This window comes from Choloepus didactylus, chromosome 20 (assembly GCF_015220235.1).
Source record: "Choloepus didactylus isolate mChoDid1 chromosome 20, mChoDid1.pri, whole genome shotgun sequence".
NCBI classification, from domain to species: Eukaryota; Metazoa; Chordata; class Mammalia; order Pilosa; family Megalonychidae; genus Choloepus; species Choloepus didactylus.
Window position 1 is genome coordinate 20,212,251 of NC_051326.1, and position 20,285 is coordinate 20,232,535.

A 20,285-nucleotide genomic window follows, 5' to 3' on the forward strand; every position below is an offset into this window, starting at 1 on the left:
GGTGAAACGGGCAACTGAATTATTTCAACCTAATGGAGCAAGTGCCATATAAAAGTAAACAGAGGATATAACAGCTTAGAGCAGTAACCCTTAGAGCAGCCTAGAGGGCAAGAGGGAGACTGGAGCCACCAAGGGAAGTGGCAGGGGGAAGGGCAGACCTGGAAGGGGTGTGTGGCAAGCTAGGTCTTCCAATATGACGTCATTTGGGAACTGAGTTTTAAAAGATAATTAGCAGATGTGCAAGCGGAAAAGAGAAGTTGGATAATTAGCATATGTGTAAGTGGAAAAAGAGAAGTTAGAAAATTCCAAGCAGAGAAAGAAAAGTGTGAAAACAGAGTAGAAGCACAGTCTATTTGAGGAAATGCACATAGTTTTAATATAGCTAAAGCATAAAAGAATAAAAACAGTGAGTGGGGTGGTGGGATCCAAACCCTGATTGTCGTCAAGGGCCATGCAATGAAGTAGTTTAATTTATCCTAAAAACACAGGGAAAGAGAGAAGGGAGAAACCTCCAGAAGCCACCGGGCGATCACGAGGCCCCGCCCCCGACTCAGCTCCCAGGCCGGTCGGAGCTCCACCTAGTCTCCCTCCCCTCCCCCGCCAACCCCCCACCCCCACCCCCAGCACCCCACCCCCACCAGCCCCCCCTCGTCCTCGCGGGCGGAGGGAGGTGGGCTATGCGCCCTCCGCTATCCCAGCAGGCAGTGCGGGCTAGAGACCCGGACCAGGACCAGGGGCGCACCACCGCTGCTCTTCCCGGAGCGGTATTCTCGAGATTGCCAGAATGCTCTGGGGTTCTTGACTGAATCTAAGAAAAGTCCAGAAAGACAAGACTGTAAAAACAGAAGCTGCAGGAAGGTGGATTAGTGCCAATGCATCAACAAAAAAAGACAGCCGGAGTTAGTGGAAGGGAATCTTCCTGTTTTTTTGTGTTTCCCACGGAGCTCATATTTTTTGCAGGTGATCACGTTTTTGCAAGTGTTGACTCCGTGTAATCCCTATGAATTTGCCTTAAAGTTCAAAGTTTTGTGTACTACTCCGGATAAGTGTGTTGTTGACGCTGCAGGTGCGGTATCGCCGCACTGTTGTGTGGATGTTGTGGTTGGTCATAGAGATGTTTGATCCTGTCATGTGGTGTTACAGACAAATCCGTCTCCAGGATTCCGAGCAAAGTCAGAGGAAGGTTTAGGGAGGAAAGAAATTGTTGCTACTGTTCTTGGATCTGCAAAAGAACAACAAAAGGGAAAAGAGGGAAAAAAAGAATAAAGGAACGTTTAACAGAGTTGATTTTTGGAGTTGTCGTTTCAACCAGAAAACAGAACTGTCTCCTCAGGGCCTCGTTTACTGACTGTCTCCCCGGGAGTGGTGTGCTCTGCAGTCTCCTGCTTCCTGCGCCTGAGGATGTGGAATTGTGTCCCTCTCTATTCCGCTTAGTGTGAATCCCAAATTAGTGGCCCCTTGTCTTTAGATCTTACTTAGAACAAGAGCAAGGAATTCAATTGACTTCTGAAGTAATTTTGTCTTCTTCAAAGTATCATGAATGTGGGCTGTCTTTATCTCTCTCTTACTCTGTTAGCATGCTACAATTATTGAATGACTTAAAATAATTGCAACTATTTAATACATATTTAAATTACTCTATAATTTTATTTGAAGGACTCTAGCACATTGTGTTGCAGACGGCAGGATGCTTCTGAGTGTCATCTATGAAATTATTTGAACAAATTCTTTTTCTATCTATACCTATTGCGCAAAAGGTATATTCCTTAAAACAACATTTGTTATTTTGTCTTTTTCTAGTTTTCTTTGATTGTTAAGGACACGTGCCCTTCAAAGTTAAAGGCCTGAAGGAGCAAACTGATCAGCCAAAAATAAAAATTATGTTTTATTTTTTGCAGTTATGTTTATTTTGCAATAAAAAATTATGCAAGCATCAGTGTTACTATGCAAATTATACCTTGTCCTCTAGGACCATATACAGTTGCCATGGTATTTCTAAAAAGAGTTTTGTAGTTAATGTGTGTAAGTTCAAAAAAGCAGGAGATACTGAGGGACCATGCTTATTCTAGGGTCTCATGGGAGATATAGGGCATATTTAACTCATCTGGTGAACTACAAAATAGGTTGTGGTACAGGTTCCAGGCATGTGGGTTTTTTGTTTGTTTGTTTAATAAAAACTCACCAGAAATAGGGTGTTCTATTAGGTTTAAGAGTTCCAAAGGAAGGAAGGCAATTTCTTTAGCTAGTAAGTTCATCCTGGCTTTAACCATGGATGACGCTTTATGTTGAAGGGGGGAGAACAATTTAATTTTTCTCCCAATCCTATTTGTCTGACTGTAATGACTGGCCCAGATGGGGATTACTAGACCCTGTGTCGTTCATGTGGAGATTATACTCTAAGCCAAGTATAGAGAATCCTTGAGATGTGTGTGTGTATGTGTGTGTGTGTGTGTGTGTGTGTGTGTGTGTGTGTGTGTTTTGTATCAGTCACAGAGACTTTTAAAATTTTTATTTATTATTAAAATAACTTTACCAAAAAAAAGTCCCCTAAGCACAACTGTTTACATTTCTTTTTGGTTTCTGATCTCTGACATAAAATTGCAGTTTTAACTGTTGTTATCTTTCAATACAGGATTTTTATCCATGAGCACAATGCATTAAGAAGAGTCTCCTGAAAACATCTTCCAGATCTTTTTACAGAATGAACTTATGCACTGTTACTGTAGTATTCTCAAGGACTCTATGTAAACACAAAATGTATACCTCTGAGTATTTTCTGCAGGACCCAGGACTTTGCTTCTTAAAAGCTTTTATGCATACCCTGCCGTAGAAAATCCTCACAGTTTAACCATTTAGTTAAATGATTAATGGCATAAGTTGCTAAATGGATCCTGTCTGTACGTTGTGTAATGCCTGAAAAGCAAATAAATGTAATCTATTTTGAATTTTGTAAAAAAACAGATAAAAAACTGTAGGCTATCCTTGTTTCTCTGTCCTTCTCAACTCGTGTGTGTGTGTGTGTGTGTGTGTGTGTGTGTATAACTGTGCATGTGTGTATGTGTGTGTGACAACTCATTTTAAAGGACAGAAATTGCTTTAAAAAAAAAAAAGGAAATGGAAACCTGGGAATTTAAAAAAAAAACAAAGGCAACGATTTTAAGTGGAGAAATAACTATTAGCATATTTAAATATTCGTGTAGGCAGTAGTTGGAAAGGAACATTGCAGGGGTAGGAAAACATGAGGAGTAAGAGTAAGGCAGCGCCAGCAGTGAGGAGGCTATAAAGGCTGTTTAAGTCTGAAATGGTGGGAAAGAATAGCAGGATTAGATTTGAGGCAGATACACCAGTTAGGAGGTTATTATTGTGACATAATATTCCCATAGTAAATGGCAAGGGACTGAAAATGGCAACAGTGGGACTAGAGATAAAGGGAAATATGAGAAATATTAAGGCAATAGGTACTGACAAAGCTAGCATTCTGTTGGATGTGACCCTGATGGAGAGAAGACTTCCAGGTGTCTACCTGTGAGAACAGAGGTAACAGGCCTGACCTCATGGGCATTCAGCCTGTGCTCAGAAAGACCCGATGCTTGGTTTAATGCTCTGCTGCCGGAGTCTTGAAATTCTACATAATTTTGAACAAGGTGTGACATTTTCATTTTTTGCCAGGTCCCTGAAATTAAGGAAGTCAAGGCCTGAATTATGGAGACCATCAACAGTAAACTGTAACCAGAAAACTGGGGAGAGATTAACCGAAGAAAGGAGACTGTACTTTTCATGGTTAGGAGGGCTAGCTCAAAAGTCAGATGGTCTGTGTTCCATTTCTGACTCCACTGCTTATAAAATGTGTGACCTTAGCCTTTTGATGAACTTTTCTGAGCTTCAGTTTCTTCAGCTGAATTATGGGAATAATAATAGTACCCAGCGCAAAGCGTTGTTGTAAGGGTTCAATGAGATACTCCATGAAAGATGCTTACTCTATGGCTTGGCACAAAAGAAAAGTCAGTGACTGTTAGGTATTAGTTTTTCTTGTTATTTTTAAGTACAATAAAACCAGGAAGAATAGTACTATAAAAAATGTCAAGAAGAGTTAAAAAAAAAAAAAAAAAAAGGAAGTATGCAGCAACGCCAGATGCCTGAATAGTCAATCAAAGAGAGATCTAGAAAGTCCCCATTGAACTTAGAAACAAAGAAGCAATTAATGAACTAGACAAGAACAGTCTCAGTGTACCCAGTACTGCTTGGGCTGATTGTTTTTTGCCATTTATATTTAGGACTTTAGAAAATTTGAAACTGAAACGAAGTATATCTGATGTCGCTACCAGTAAATACCTAAGTGATCCCATAAAAACCTCAAGTGTGAAATTTTTTTTTCTTTTCCTAACACTCCTGGGTCTATTGCAATAAGCCCCTAATACCCCAGGCTAAGAGAAACTGAAACCTTGTTGTCTGATACTATTGTGTTTCATGGAAAAACTGATTATAGAATCCAAGTCTCTGAAACATCCAGCCCTGATGTTAGGAGAGGACATTTCTAGGTACGATTACATCTAACCCACTTCCTCTCAGTAAATGGGAAAGATGCCAGGTGAGCCTTCATGGCCCCTGTGTTCCTTACTTCAAGGTAAATCTCTGGGGCTGGGCCTAAAGTGGGGCAGAGTTCTATCTGGCTTTATTAAAACCCTAGGTTTAAAAATATGTGGTCCACAATGAGACTAAGGGGTCATTCATTTACAAACATTTATTGAGTGCCCACCACTGAATTAGCAGCCAAATTTGTTTTAGACATGGGTTCTGTTCTCAAGAAACTTATAACCTAACAGGGAAGATGAGATAAATATGTTAGTAATAAGCAAGGTAACACTAGAAAAGTGATTGGAAAGAGGACAAGGTGATTGTAGAATTTTCCAGCAAGAAAGAGCTTGCAATTTAAGGCAAATCTGAAAAAGGATTCAAGGAAATATTAGCATTTGAGATGAATCTTAGAAGGTAAGTGGAAATTAGACATGTGGAGACAGTCAAAGTATTTTGGAAAGAGGAACTATAAAACATTAGGAATATAGGGACAGAGGTGGCAAAGTGGTAGTTGTTTCTGGAGCAGCAAATCATTTTTGGAGACATGAACATAGGTCTTGTGTATAGCCAGGGAGGTGCTTAGGGTCAGATGAGGGACACTCCTGAATGTGAGGTCAAGGAATTTGAACTTTATTTTGTTTACAGTGAAGAGCTCTTGAGATGCTCACTGGTCCGCAAGCCACATGGGCCAGGACCTTGGAGCAAAAAAGGTCAAGACTGAATACACAGACTTGGAAACTTAAGGATGGAATTGGTAGCTAAAAGCATATGGAAATAGAGAAGAACAGTGAGGGAGAAAGTATAGATAAAGTAATGGCACAATAACACTGCAAATATCTATACCTTCAGGGTTGAAACAAAAAGGAGACAAAATCTGTTTTAGTTTCCTTGGAGGCTAAATCAAATACCGTGTAATGGGTCAGCTTAAACAATGGGAATTTATTTGCTCATGGGTTGAGTCTTGGGAAAAGCCTAAATCAAGGCGTCATCAAGGTGATGCCTTCTTCCCAAAGACTGTGGCGTTCTGGGGCTGGCTGCTGGTGAACCTTGGTCCTGAGCTTGTCACGTGGCAAGGCACGTGGTGAAGTCTTCTGGTCTCTTCCGTATTTTCCAGTTTCTGTTGGTGTTCACCTTCTGGCTGCTTCCTCTGTGGCTTTCCCGCCCTATGTCTGAATTTTTTTCCATTTATAAAGGACTCCAGTAATGGGTTTAAGACCCATCCTGATTGAGGTGGGCCATGCCCTAACTCAAGGAACCTCATCAAAAAGTTCTACTTACAATGGGTTCACACCCACAGGAATGGATTAAGAAGAGTGTGAGAAAAATAAACATTGTTACATGGTAGGTGCCTCATTCATGGTTTCTCATTTGTTTATCACAAAACTTCTTTGGGATAAATACTGCTACTTCTTGCAGATGTTGAAACAGAAGCTCAGAATTTTAAGCCTGATTGAGGTGGGTCATGCCCTAACTGAAGTAACCTCATCAAAAGGTGCTACTTAACACTGCATTCACACCCACAGAAGGTTGTGAGGAAAAAATAACATTTATCATAATATGGTAGGCGTTTCACTTGTGGTTTCTCATTTATTTATCACAAGATTTCTCTGGGATAAATACTGCTACTTCTTGCAGATGTTGAAACAGAAGCTCAGAATTTTAAGCCACTTGTTGGAGCCCACATAGCTAATAGATGATAGAGAGTCACACTGGTATTCCTGGCTTGAGTTAACAGTGGGAAATTCCTGGACTGAAAGATAGAAAGTCAGGCTTCAAGTTCAGTTCAAATGCCAACTCCCTGGATGGCATTTGATAAGTTATTTCACTCTTATAAATCTCAGGCTTCTCATATGCTTCATGAGGATGTTGAACTGGATCATTTATTCTATAACATTCCTTTCAGTTCTGGTATTTTATGATTCTGTGGTCTTGTACTGTTGCAGTAAAGTCTTGAGTAGAGGCAGAAGGAATGGATTAAAAAAAATAACGTGACTAGCATATAAAAATTAACTGGGCTGGCTTTTTACTTGAAGCTAAAGGGAAAAAAAACAGGAAAGATGATTGAACATACAGAGTTTGAGGCATAAGAGACTGAACTTTGAGACTGGTTGGAGATTGGACTGAGAGGAAGTGGAAATTAAGGATGATTCTCTGTTGTCAGATGTTGAAACATAAATCAATGAAGCTGCTTTGGGCACACAGACTTCAAGGTTGAAACCTCCACCGGGAACTGTTAAATGAGTAAGCAGAACACCTCCTGCTCTTAGCTTTTATATTAATCTTAGAGTAAGTGGAGAAAAAAGATGTGTATTGGTGAAGTTAGTTTTAAAATAGATCTATTAACAATCTGCTAACTTAAGTTTACGATCCACTGGGTAAAAGTCAGGGTCATCAGAATTTCCATAGTGAAAATGTATGGACGTTATGGTGCTGGGCTCCACGTTAAAGTGAATTCAAATCCTGGTGTCATCTTTGACAGGCAACCTAGCAGCCTTATCTAATGGAAAGAGCAATAACCTGGAAATCAAGAACATTTAACCCTAGTCCTAACTCTACTATTAATTAGAGTGGCCTTGAACATGTTTATTCACATGTATGTGCCTCAGTTTACTGATCTGTAAAATGGGGTCAGTAATAGCTACTTCATAGGAATAGTAAAATCACCTGCCTTTAATGGTAGGTCCTCAAGTGTTGTTTGATAAACAAGAAATGATCTGTTCAGGTTATTATCAATTACCTCATTAGTTAAAATAAAAATACTGTATCTTCCTTTATTGTGATTGGAGTTTTCAAAAAAAAGTAGTTAAATACTAGTTCTTAAAATAAAGCATCATAATTTTAGAATATGTTTTCCAACTGTATACAGAATCCTTTTGAGGTTCCTATATGACTTTAGAGCCATCCTCCCCACACCACTCATGATCAATCACTGAAATAACTGCCTAAAAATAACTTCCAGTTTTACTGATCTACTCCTTTGGGAGAAAGACCCACTTATCAAAGTTCATCATGGACCATGAAAGAAGGTCTAGTCCATTTCCTTTTTGGGGGGACAATTTTGTTTCTGGGTTTAAAATCAATATTCTCTTATTACAGTTAATGAAAGGGAAGGAGGAATTTTCTCTGAGATGGTTTTGTCTGCCTATTTGTTGTAATCAGCAGAATTTAACTGTTTACTCAGACTTGTCTCAGAAAAACACCATGGCAATCTGGAATTCAACCTCAGGGCAAGGTTCTCCCCCATTGCTGAGACACTGTACAACTAATTGCACAACTCACAGACACTGTTTTCAAGCTCCCTTATTCTGGATATTCAGTGTGTTTAGAATAGTTTCTTTAGTGGCAGTTTCAGTGCACATACTTGAAGCAAAAGTGTGGAGGCTCAAAATCAGAACTTGAAGACAATGCTGCCACTGTCTTTAGGGAAATTTCACATTTCTGAAGATTATGGCTTTCTTCTTCCAAATCCTCTGGTAAGAATGGAGTCATGTACTGCATTGGAATATTTCTTAAGAGATGCTGATTTGTATTTTTTTTTTTTTAATTTATGTGTTTGTTATGAGAGATGCAATACAAAGCAAGTCATCGAACTCAGAAAGATGCTACAAATGAAGCAAAGTGCAGTTGCCCTCAAAAGAGAAGTGATGACCATAGCAGAGGATACTTTGAATTGAATCTTTTGATTCCAGTGTATTTGAATAGATTGTCATGTAGGCCCAGAAACCAATGAGCAAATCTGTGTTTATTAACAAAATGACAGAAGTTAGATATAGATAAATGACACGGGCAAATACAGAGCCTCAACTACAGCAGCATGGTACTTCTATGGTAGCAAGTTCCACCGCATGATGTGTGGTACCAACCAAAAATAAATGGAATTCCTGAATAACAGATACAGTCCTTAGCATTATATACATGTTTTTAATGCAAATACCTCTGGGAGAAATTATTTATAAACTGTTCTAGGTCACTACCACTAATATCTTGAAGTGAATTAATTTATCTTGTCTTGCTAATTGGAGAGAAAAGAGAATATGAAAGAATTTAGGTGCTTAGGGAGTTGGTAGAAAGGATTTGTTAGTCACTGAAATTGCAGAGAAGAGGCAGGAAACCTCGAGAACAAACAATATCTCTTTCTTAATTCTACATTCTGTTTTGTCAGTTAACCCTTATCAGCACTTTTTCTCTTTGAATGTGCTCTGAGGTCTAGAATGTCAAAACTTCTAAGACATAACTTTAGAAGCCATTTGCTCTCAAACCCTCCTTTCACACTTGGGCCAGCTTAAATCCAGAAGACGTGATTTGCTCAACGTCATACTAGTGGTAGAAGTGGAACTAGAACTCAGGACCTTCGACGTCTTGATTTTTATTACACCATGATTAAGAGCCGAGACCCACTCAGTTACAAATCAAGGAACCCAATGTTTGGAGACATTGCAATAGTATATTGGAACTAACTTTCTTTCCCCCACAGGTTTAATTTGGCATTTAACTGTGATTAAAGAATGTTTGGGAATTTAATGAGTTGTTATTAAGTATCTACTCTGATACTGTTTTCTTCTGAGTATAATTTGGAAGGATGCAAATGAAGAAAGATCTTAACTCTGCTCTCAAAGCTCTCTGTAGAGAATTGTGGGTTGTGAAATTAAGTCACAGATCTGCAGGTAATTGGGCATTAAAAATAATCACAACAAGGTGTTATGCAGAGTAAGGCTGTTAGAGTACTGGATTGTGGTGTTTCTCATTGACTCTAGGGTGGCCAACTGTCCCCATTTCTCCTGGATGGGGGGTGGGGGGGAAGGTTCCTGGGATGCAGGACTTCCAGTGCTGACTTGGGAAAGTCCTGGGCAAACAAGAATGAGTCAGTCACCCTAACTTGCGTTTGTTAGCACTTGTAACCTTGAGTGAATCACAAACATTGCCTAAACCTCAGTTTTCACATCTTTTGAAAGATCTAGTTCCATCCCCACTGGGGTGTTATTAAGCATGAATGTGAAAGCATTTGATAAGTCCAGTGTGAGGAATGGATGCAGAATCTTCTCACCCTCAGTCTAATGCTCTTTGACAAACCTCATTCTCTGTATTTCAGATATATCCATCCTCCCTAGTTCACAAGGAAGAAATGTCAATAAGCCAACATGCTATATTTGGGATTAAATATGCTCACTGAGCTGAGGAAAAACAATATTTAAAAGTAGGTAAACACTGGAGAGTCCCCCCCTTCATTGTTTCCTTCTTTATATAAATAAGGGAACTATAAGAAACAGTAACCACGTTAAGTGCTTGTGACATTCAGAACCAGATTGCATCTCTGTGGTGGGGTTTTGTTGATGGATACCCCTTAGAAGAAATTTCCATTCCTGAGCTCATATACAAAATTCCCTGGCATGCTGTTTCTGTTGTCTCGTGGTCAGGTTTCCCAGACCTCTCAAAATGTGATTCCCTGTTTCAGTTTTAATTTCCTGATTTGTGTTATCTTAAATGTCTCTCTTTCTGGGAAAAGGTGGGGGAAGATAGTTTTCATCTGAATCTGCCACAGTTTTCTTCACAGATCAGGAGAGGCTCAGTCACTGACATTATGAGGCAGCAGTTTTGCAAGTAATTCATGGTTTGGAAAATATCAGTCACTGACTCTGAGTAAGGACACGAGCAGGCGTTTGCATTCCTATAATTTAAAGGCAAGTGGCAGGAAGGCTATTCCCCCTTGTCAAGAGCCACAAAGATGCTCTTGTGGCAAGATTGGTTGTTTACTGTAAATACTTCTTATTTGAAAGTCTCTCTGCAATGCATGTAGTCAATCTATTGAAGAAGCAAAGATTCTGTATTTTGCAGGTGAGGGCTGACTTTGTTTCAAATATTCTATCCCACTGTGTCTATAAATTCGCAAATATTTCCAGCTTCCAATGCTTCAGTATGGGAAAATTTATACCTCCAGACAGTCTTGGTTTCCAGAGGCTGCCATATAAAAGTACCATAATCGGGGTGGCTTAAAATAACAGAAATATATCGTATCACAGTAGTGAAGACTAGAAGTGGGAAATCAAAGTATGGACAGAGCTGTTCTCCCTCTGAACTGTGTAGGGAACTTGCTCTCTCCTGGCTGTTGGTGTTGGCTGGCAATCTTTAGGGTTACAATCACTGCCTCCTCCTTCACATAGCTATCTTCTCTCTCTGTGTGTCTCCTCTTCCCTTATAAGTACATAAACTATATTGGGTTAAGGGCCTGTCCTACTCCAGGATGACCTCGTTATAAGTTTCCTGATTCCATTTGTAAGCGTCCTATTTCCAAATGAAGTCACATTCTGAGAAACTGGAGATTAGGACTTCAACATGTCTTTTGGGAGGACACAATCTAACTCATAACCCAGACGCAGGTACATAAATATGCCACAAAAACCCTTTGCTAGATCATGTGGCCTGTGCGTGTGTGTGTATGTGGGTGTATGTTTGGTGGTGATGGTGTGGGGAGTAATTTCTCCTTAGACATAAAGAACATAAGGAATTAGCTTGGCAGGAAAGGAGGGATCAAGGAAGATAAGAATAGGAGACCAGACTAGGACAGAACTTAAAGGACCTTGAATGTTAGGCTCAGGAATCTGGATGTAATTAATCCATCTGTTAAATGATGATGCAACAAGCATTTTAATATTTTTCTATCAGTGTTAAGTGCAGGGTGGGTTCAAGCGATGTTCCTGGGCTGCACATTAAAATCATTTGAAAAGCTTAAAGAAAAATGGTGATGCCTGACTCCCATTCAGAATATTTAATTCAGTATTTCAGTATTTGAAAGCCATATACATAACATAACATTGAAATTTAAATGGCCTTAAACACTTTGGTTGCTTTCAATAGTCTCTCACATTAAATAAAACTTACATATAAAACTTTTGCATCTATTCCACTCTTAACATTTTAATTCAAATCAAACTGCTTGCACAGATAATCCCAGGTTGTCCCAAAAAGTAATCAGAATCCCTAGCTAATTTGGGGGGCAATTGTTTAGAACTCCTTCCCATCCTCCATTTTAACATCTCACCATTCTCTGTCTCTAGTTTCAAATTAATGACCCTCCCCGGATTTGCTATTCTCACTGCATTTTTGTGGGCATTTTATTTATTTTTTCGATTTAGTGAATATTTATTCATTATTTTCTATGTTTAAAGGCATTTAGGTAGATTCTTAGATTGCAAATAAGGAGAAAAGTGTGAATTCTGTCCTCCTGGACCTTAGATCACAGTCCCCAAATCCTGGCATTTAATGATACCTCAGTGATTCTAGGCATTTTTGGTTTAAGCTCTGCATGTTTCACCAAGCCCAGTGTCTCTCTCTATCTTAGATAAGGTCTTCCTGTTTAATCTACTAGTTCTATAAAAAGGCCTCATCCTTCTGCTAGTGCCCATGCAGGAGAACCAGAAGCCTTATCTTCAATGTTGGAAAGAAGATTTTAATAGGGAATATGAGGACCAGAATAAAATATGTGACCACCCTAGATGGACTAATAATGAAGTTATATTCTTGAACATCTGTCCACTGTTTATTTTGAGGAAAAATTGAGCTCCCATTCTAGGTGAAGGACAAAGAAGGTGGGCAATTCTCTGATTGTAGCTACTGTCCATAGCTACTCAACTTCAGTCTCAAATCTATTTACCCACCCTTCAAAAAAAAAGAAAAAAAAGAAAAAAATGGTAGGGAAATTTCTATTATCCTTTGGATTATAAATGTGTCAAAAGAAACTATCTTAAATTTGGAAATTACGCAAAAGGATGGCTCTGTGTCTTTAATAGTCTTTAATAGTATCTTGGAACACTAACAGTCTCACCTTAGAATTATTTAATCATCTGGTGGGATGCCACTTTACTTCACTTGCTATTTACTATTGATTAGGGGCTAGTCTCTAAAGTTACTTGTTGACTTCTAAATTTGGGTACAAAAGAGATGCAAATGGTTTCTGTTGAATAGAATATACAACCCCGAAGCTTATGATTGTACTGCCCTATTGGACATTAATCAATCAATTGTGTATTTAACCTAACAGTTTTCCTTCAACATTCTTTTTTCAAAACTCCGCAACCATTCAGTTTATCAAAAGTTTTGTGAACCAACCTTACCACCATACTGGTTTCCTCAATGAGTTAAATATATGTTTTAACATACACTCTATATTTCTGAGTCATGTTTTCAACTTTTGAAAATTATACTTTAGCAGATGCAAAAATCTAGGAAAAATATAGAACAGGGAATTGTTTTCTTATAAAGAAAAAAAGCTGAAGATTTTATTATTTCTATCAATCCCACTTCTGGAATTCTAATTTTTGCAATGAGGCAAAGAGAAACATTAAAAGTTTCTTTCAGTTTCCTATCCTCTTGCAACAACTCCCCTACCTCCACGTCTGTCCGCACCCCCACCCCCACCCCCCGCCACGTGTTTACTCTAAAGAGGCTTTGGAAAGTGCACTGAACTTTGAGTCAGAAGAGGTTTGGCTTCGCCACTGAACAGATGTGAAAACCTCAGGAAACTCTTCTAACCTTACTGGGCTTTAGCTTCCTCTACTGCAAAATGGAAATGAGATTGTTATGCCTTAACTCATAACATATAGAAAACAAAGGCAGATGGATTAAAGTTAAGCATTAGAAATAAAAGCATGACTATTCTAAAATAAATGATTTGGGGGTGGGAAGGCCTTTCTGAGCATGATTTGAAACCCCATAGCATAAAAGAAAATACTGGTTCCTTTGACTACTCTACTATGAATGGCTATTTCACAAAAAGTAAAAAACGAAGCATAAGAAAAGAATTTCAATTCATTAATAATCACAGAAATGTAAATTTACAAGATAAGATGATATCTAGTCAATAATGACACATGTGGTTTATATGCCATATAAAATATTTGGAAATACAAATGAGGTTTTCAACTTTATACATTTTACTTTCATTTTATGAATTTTGTGTTTTTATAATGTCTTGTCATAAGCATTTATTTCATTGTTTTTAATCATCATGCTAAGAAAAGTATATTCGTTTGAGCATTATTTTAATAAGTTTGGTAAATATAAAAATAATTGTAGAATTCAAATACAAATAACACATGATAAATTGTATCTTAAAAAAAATAACAAAACAAAAAAAAATCAGTAATGCTTAGTGTTGCTAGAAGCGCAGAACTGGTACTCCCGTTATAATCACATACAATATATGTTGTTATAAATTGAAGTAATTTTTTTCTGTAGAGAAATCAAGAAGTAGCTTTCAATCTTTTAAGTGAGCAGAGTCTTTAATCCAGCAAAGCCACTTTTAGAAGTTTGTCCTAAGGAAATCATCAGATAATATCTAAAAATATATGTGTGAGGATGACTCTTTCAAATATGTCAAACATAGTGAAAAATGATAAGCAATTGGTTATATAGTCAATGAACTCTTGGAATACTATACAGAATTTAAAACAGATGTGGGAAATAAATATGAATTGACAGGAAAGGCATGTTATTTAGTGAGAAAGTCCATCAACTGATCCTGCCTCCCACACACCGTAGCTTTCAAAGAAATAGTCTGGTAGTCACAAAGTAATTCACAGAATTCAATACATTCTTCAGTCTCTAGAGGAAAAGCCAAAAGGAAGAGCATGTTTTACTAGACTTTAAAATATCTTTGAATTCTTGCAAGAGTGCTACATCAGTGGTTCTCTACGTTCGGGGTGAATCATCATCACCTGGAGAGTTTATTAAACAATACTGCTGGGCCCCACGTCAGATTTTCTCAGGCAGCACATCTGGGGTGGCGCTCGGAATTTGCATTTCTGAAAAGTTCCCAAGTGAGGCTGAGGCTGCTGGACTGGGGACCACATCTGAAGAGCCCAGAGCTCAAGGTTTTCTTGTGTCTGTGGTTTCCTGTGATGCAGAAGTTCAAGCACTAGAAATTAGAGTTCATTTAAAAAGGGAGAGGATGAAAAGGAGGCCAAAGAGAAAGAGATAGAGGAATCTTTGGGAAAATAAAAAGTAGCCATTAAAGAACAGGATGCAACCTAGATTGAGACAAAATGCAGTATGTAAAAATTTACAGGTAAGCCAAGAAGTTGCTTCAGTTTAATTCTCAGAAAGTGATCCCTTTTCTAGACATCAAAGAAGGAAGGAGAGCTGTGATGATTTACCTAAAATTGATTTTCTTAAAGTCCATTTCAAAGGGGCCATCTGAATACTGAACTCTGTATCCTTGATTTTCTGTTACAGAATTAATTTCAAATATTCTATTCTACCACCTCTGCAATTGCGTGCAATTTTTGTTCGTAAGATACGCACTATATAGATGAGGCTAAAAACAAATTGTCAGTTTAGGGCCAGTTTACCATGTGTCTTTCTGTGTATATTCTTGGTAGCATTCTCAAGTCTGCCACCCCCCTGCAAACCCCTAAACGTGGATCAATTGGTTATCAACTTTCTTTGACTTTGCACCTCCACCAAAAGCTGAGCATTGCTGGAGAAAATTATACTACCATGCTTGTCAACTTTATTCCCCAATAGGACGTTAACTGGCCTTCCTGTCAGGGATGCTCCCTGGAAGAAAAACAGTGGAGTGGGAGAATAGAAGTAGACTCTACCTTTCAGAAGCTGAAATGTTGTGCAAGGAATACATGAAGATGAAAGTGTGATGTGTTTCTTCCTTATGAACCTTCAGATCTATAGTAAACATGCAGAAAGTATTGTGGCAGCCCCTGGCCTGAACAAAACAGGCCTGTGGGCCTTGCCGCACAGCAGTCTGGGTGACCTAGGCAGCCAATGTTTAACCTATCATCTTTGTAAGCCAGTAAAGAGAAAAAGGGTTAATTGTAACTTTAAATGGTAAGTAAGCAGGAGGTGAGACACCCTTGGTCTCATGAAACAGCAAGAATGGTAATCTAGTCTACCTGCTTCCTGGCCCCCAAGTGTTATCACTCTTGTGGTTATTTACAAAGCCCTGTCCTATACATCTTTCCTTCCTGCACCAACCCTTTTCTAGTTTGCTAATGCTGCTGGAATGCAAAACACCTTTTATAAAGGGGGTTTATTTGGTTACACAGTTACAGTCTTAAGGCCATGAAGTGTCCAAGGTAACACATCAGCAATCGGGTACCATCACTGGAGGATGGCCAGTGGTGTCTGGAAAATGTCTGTTAGCTGGGAAGGCACGTAGCTGGCATCTGCTCCAAAGTTTTGGTTTCAGTATGGCTTTCTCCCAGGACATTCCTCTCTAGGCTGCAGTTCCTCAAAAATGTCACTCTTAGCTGCACTTGGGATATTTGTCCTCTCTCAGCTTCTCCGGAGCAAGAGTCTGCTTTCAATGGCCATCTTCAAACTGTCTCATCTGCAGCTCCTGTGCTTTCTTCAAAGTGTCCCTCTTGGCTGTAGCTCCTTTTCAAAACATCACTCTCAGCTGCACTGAGTTCCCTCTGCCCTTCAGCTCATTTATATGGCTCCACTGATCAAGGCCCACAGTAAATGGGTAGGGCCATGCCTCCATGGAAATATCTCATCAGAGTTATCACCTACAGTTGGGTGGTGTGCATTTCCATGCAAATCTAATCAGCATCAAAACGTCTGCCCCACAAGACTGCATCAAAGATAATGGCATTTGGGGGGAGATAACATGTTCAAACTGGCACAACCCCCATGTCACAGGATGCTTTCCCACCCTTAGGAATGTCTTTGTCTTAAACCCTTATAACTGGCTTGCCAACCTCTTTCAATTGTGTGGCCAACTTCCCTGCGAAAGTGGTACCCGCCCGGCGAGAAAGAAGCCGTTTGATTTCTGCTGATTTCTGCCTCGCTGTGAGTAAGCCCCAAATAAAGTTTATGTTTCAGAAATGCTTGGCATCTTCTTTGGTCTTTTGATTGGCAAAACCCCCTTGGGCTGTGACAAGTATGTTTTGACATCATTTCATTTGTTGGGAGAACTAGCAGAGGATCAGAATTTGGGTGACTAGTTTATTCTAATTGATTAAGGGTCAAAGGTAGAAAGGACTAAGAGTAAATAAAGCCTGTAAACTTGAAAGATTACAGATAGGATACTGGATGCACCCAGGTTATGAATTAAGAGTTTGAACCTTGATTTATCTTAGATTCTGGACCTCCGGCAAGTGACTTTTGGACAACTTGTAGATTTATAGGCATCCAAGTTCATGGCTGTCAAACTCCTCTGGGTCCTTGGTGTAACTTCTATATTATTTTTATTTGTGTATGTTTAGTTTCCTGTTCTTTTCCTCTCTGAAGTTAACACCAACCCCTCTCCTCAAGTCACATAACCTGATCTTCACTTCTCTTTCCTGAGAAATTGAAGCCATGGAAAGTGAACTCCCTCAAACCCCAGACCTTCTCCTTCTACCACTTCAAGGCCAGAACCTCCACATTGGCTCTTGCATTTCCCCAATGACCTTGGCCTTCAATTACTCTATTCTCTTCTTTATCTTCCATCTCCTTCTCTTACAACAGCAGTCTATAAACTGCTCAAATTTCTCATTGTTAAATAGAGATAGCTCTCCACCTGTTACAAAGCCTTTTGGGGAAAAAAAAGTATCTACATTTTCTGTCTCTATTTTCTTACTTCCTCAAACACTAAAATTTGAGCCCTGCTTTCATAACTCTGACCTAACTCTGACCTGTATATATAGAAAAGACTGGTATAATTTTGGTTACTACCTAATATATATATATTTTTTTTAAAAGGGCAATCTTTAACTTTCGAATGACGCATTTTGACCTTCTGATGATTTTTTACTTCTCTAAAATCCTATAATTCTTGATTTCTCTTCTGCTTCACTGGACCTCTATGAAAGTCCCTCTGATTTTTAAGGCTGGATTCATTTCCTCTGACAGCCTTGTAAATATTTCCTCATGTCTCAACCTAAGCCTTCTTGACATTTCACTTTATATACTCTCTCAAAAGACCTGTTACACCCTTGTGTTTTTAACCACAACATGGGGTTTTTACTATAGTTATACCTCCTGATTGCATATTTATAATCTGAATTATTTCCTGAACTTCAAGCTATATATCCAACTGTCTAGTACACAACCATATCTTTACATTCCATGGATATTTCAAGCTCAATATATCTAAAAATAAATTCAATATCTATGTCTTTTCTTTGACTTCCACCTGCATTTCTGTTTTAGTTTGTGTTCCCAATTCATTTGGTCACCTGATTCACAAGATGGAAATCACTCTCACCTCCTCTTCTTAATCCAGAGATACAATATTCAGTTGTGCAGATTGTAGACAGAAAAAGGAGGCCCAGATCATGGGGCCAGATTTGGGGTTGGCAAGCACTTTCTGTAAAAGACCGGAAAGCTTTGTGGACCATATAGTCCACAAAGTGAATGTGGCTGTGCGCCAATAAAACTTTATATGCAAAAGCATATGTACTTTGCCATCCCCTTGAGATAGATGTTGGGATTGTTGAAATCCAGCCTATATTCTATCTACTTGGTTAAACCATTGAGCTGCATCAGCTCAGCGTGTGCACAAACACAAATGGTGCCATTTGGGCTAGGGATTGCCTTGCCTTAACCCCTCTCCCCCAATGTAATCATCCCATCTGTTGGGGGTTGAACCATGTTCCCCACAAAAGACATGTTCAGGTCCCAAACCCTGGTCCTGTGAGTGTGAAACCACTTATAAGTAAGACCTTTGAAGATGTTATTAGTTAAGGTGCCCAAACTGAACAAGGGTAGGCCTTAATCCAAGATGGCCGAAGTCCTTATAAGCAAAGGAAATTGGACACAGAAAGACAAGCCATGGGGAGCAGCCAGAAGCTGGAAGCTAATGGAACCTGGAAGAGAAGACGAAGATGCAGCCATGTGCATTGCCATGTGACAGAAAAGCCAAGGACCAAGGATGGCTGGCAGGTAACCCCAGAATGCCACAATCTTTGGGGAGAAAATTACACCTTACTGACACCTGGATTCTGGACTCCTGCTAGCTTCGAAACTGTGACCAATTGTTCAAGCCAATCCATTGTGTGGTATTTGATCCAGCAGCCAGGAAACTAAAGCAACACCATTTCTATTTTACTTTCCAGTTAAATCTTGAATACATGCTTGCTCCTCTCCAAACTCATTGTCTTTGCCTAAGTTTTGTCCCTGAATGGAATGACAAAAGCTTCCTGATCGGACTATATCCTAAAATCCCACAGCCAAAATTATCTTCCTAAAATTCAAATCACACCATGTCATGTAACTCTCCAAGGTGGATACTGTTTTTTTTTTTTTTTTACAGTTCAATGTTGTTGGGTTTTTGTTTTTTTTTTCTGATATCATATATACAACCTAAAATTTTCCATTTTAACCACTTTCAAATATGCAATTCAGTGGTATTAAATATATTCACAATGTTGTGCTACCGTTACCAGCACATCCATTACCACTTTCCATTACTCTAAACAGTAATTATGTACAAATCACTTTTTGATCTAACTGTCTAGCCTCATCTTCCATCAATCTTTCTCTTGAGCTTTCTATTCTAGCCACACTGAATGGTTTGTAGTCCTGAGAAGTGATACTGTCTGTTAGCTGTTCCCTCCACCTTTCCTTCCTTCCTTCCTTCAATTTTCCAGCTAGAAAAGTCATTTTCAGTCTCTAAAACTGGGCTTAACTATATATTCTATGTATATTTCCTATCAATTCCCCACAATAGCTGACAAATTACCCACTTTCTCCTCTTTACCAGTTTTTGACCTTACACATGCACATCAGTAATTGCACAAATTATAACACATTGAAACATTTTTGACTACATGTTTTTCTCCCTCACTGGGCTATGTGTTCCTTAAGGACAAGGATTACATTTTAGTCATCTTTGTATCTGCAGTGCCTAGTATAGGGTCTAGCATATAGTGAATTCCCAATCGCTGTGTGTTGAACTGAATTAACTTGAATTATGCCTGAAGACTAAAATCTGAAAGCAGCTACTGCTGAAAAGAGGTCTAAAATACTGAGATGTGCCTGCTTTGAATGCAGAAAGAACTTCCAGATCATTATTGGCCTTGGATGGAAATTGCTAACAATCTTCCTCACTTGATTGAGAATCACCAGCTTCGAGTTCAAGTGAACAAGGTACAACTTTTTTTCATTCTTTTCTTCACCATCCTGATTTTCCACCTCATGCCACTTTCCTTTGTAGGTTCAATTGACCTAGATAAACTGATCATTGGCATGAACATATCAACAAATCTATTTCCTGAGTAACAGAACGACCCTACCCTGACATGTTACATGCGTTTTCCTAAGGTTTCCAAATGTTGCACAGAACAATCACCTGGCACATATTAAACACTCAACAAATTTCCTTCCTTTAAAGAAAGAAGACAATCCTTGAATATCTGCTATGTGAAAAGTACAAATTAGAAACCTGTAAGAGAGAGATAAGAGACTGTATTTGATATCTATAATGATAGCAAACTAAACCTAACAATTCCTTTTCCTGTTATCTAAAAATTCTCAATGATATCATCAAGGAAATACAAAAAGAAGAACAAATAATAAGACAATATCTATAGGTGCAGGAAAACAGGGGAAAGTGCCAATGATAGAAATAAAAATTTTAAGGAATTTTGGACCATATTAAATGAATTGTATCAGATCACAAGTTAGTCTATGGTGCCCATGCCAAAGCAAAAGAAGAACTGCATTTGCTCCATATCAGAGTAACTGGGATGGAAATGAGGGAGGATGGCACAGTT

The 20,285-nt window shown here is 38.8% G+C and overlaps 1 protein-coding gene and 1 pseudogene across 7 annotated transcripts in view; both read left to right on the forward strand.

The window, feature by feature from the left end:
• Window positions 1-677: 677 nt before the first annotated feature.
• On the forward strand, window positions 678-1,861 carry LOC119516425 (annotated as a pseudogene).
• A 5,986-nt stretch (window positions 1,862-7,847) lies between these two features.
• IDO2 (indoleamine 2,3-dioxygenase 2) overlaps window positions 7,848-20,285 on the forward strand; it is a 52,526-nt gene continuing 40,088 nt past the window's right edge. For 2 of the 7 annotated variants that reach the window (XR_005213272.1, XM_037812585.1), the window contains exons 1-2: window positions 7,853-8,048; window positions 19,564-19,659. Coding sequence is in view for 6 of the 7 variants with exons in the window: in XM_037812585.1 (XP_037668513.1) it covers window positions 7,980-8,048; window positions 19,564-19,659 (165 nt within the window). In the remaining variant the exon portion in view is untranslated. Of the gene's footprint in view, window positions 8,049-9,664; window positions 9,770-19,563; window positions 19,660-20,285 lie in introns of all 7 variants that reach the window. The other 5 variants (XM_037812589.1, XM_037812586.1, XM_037812591.1 and 2 more) reach the window with 5 other exon arrangements.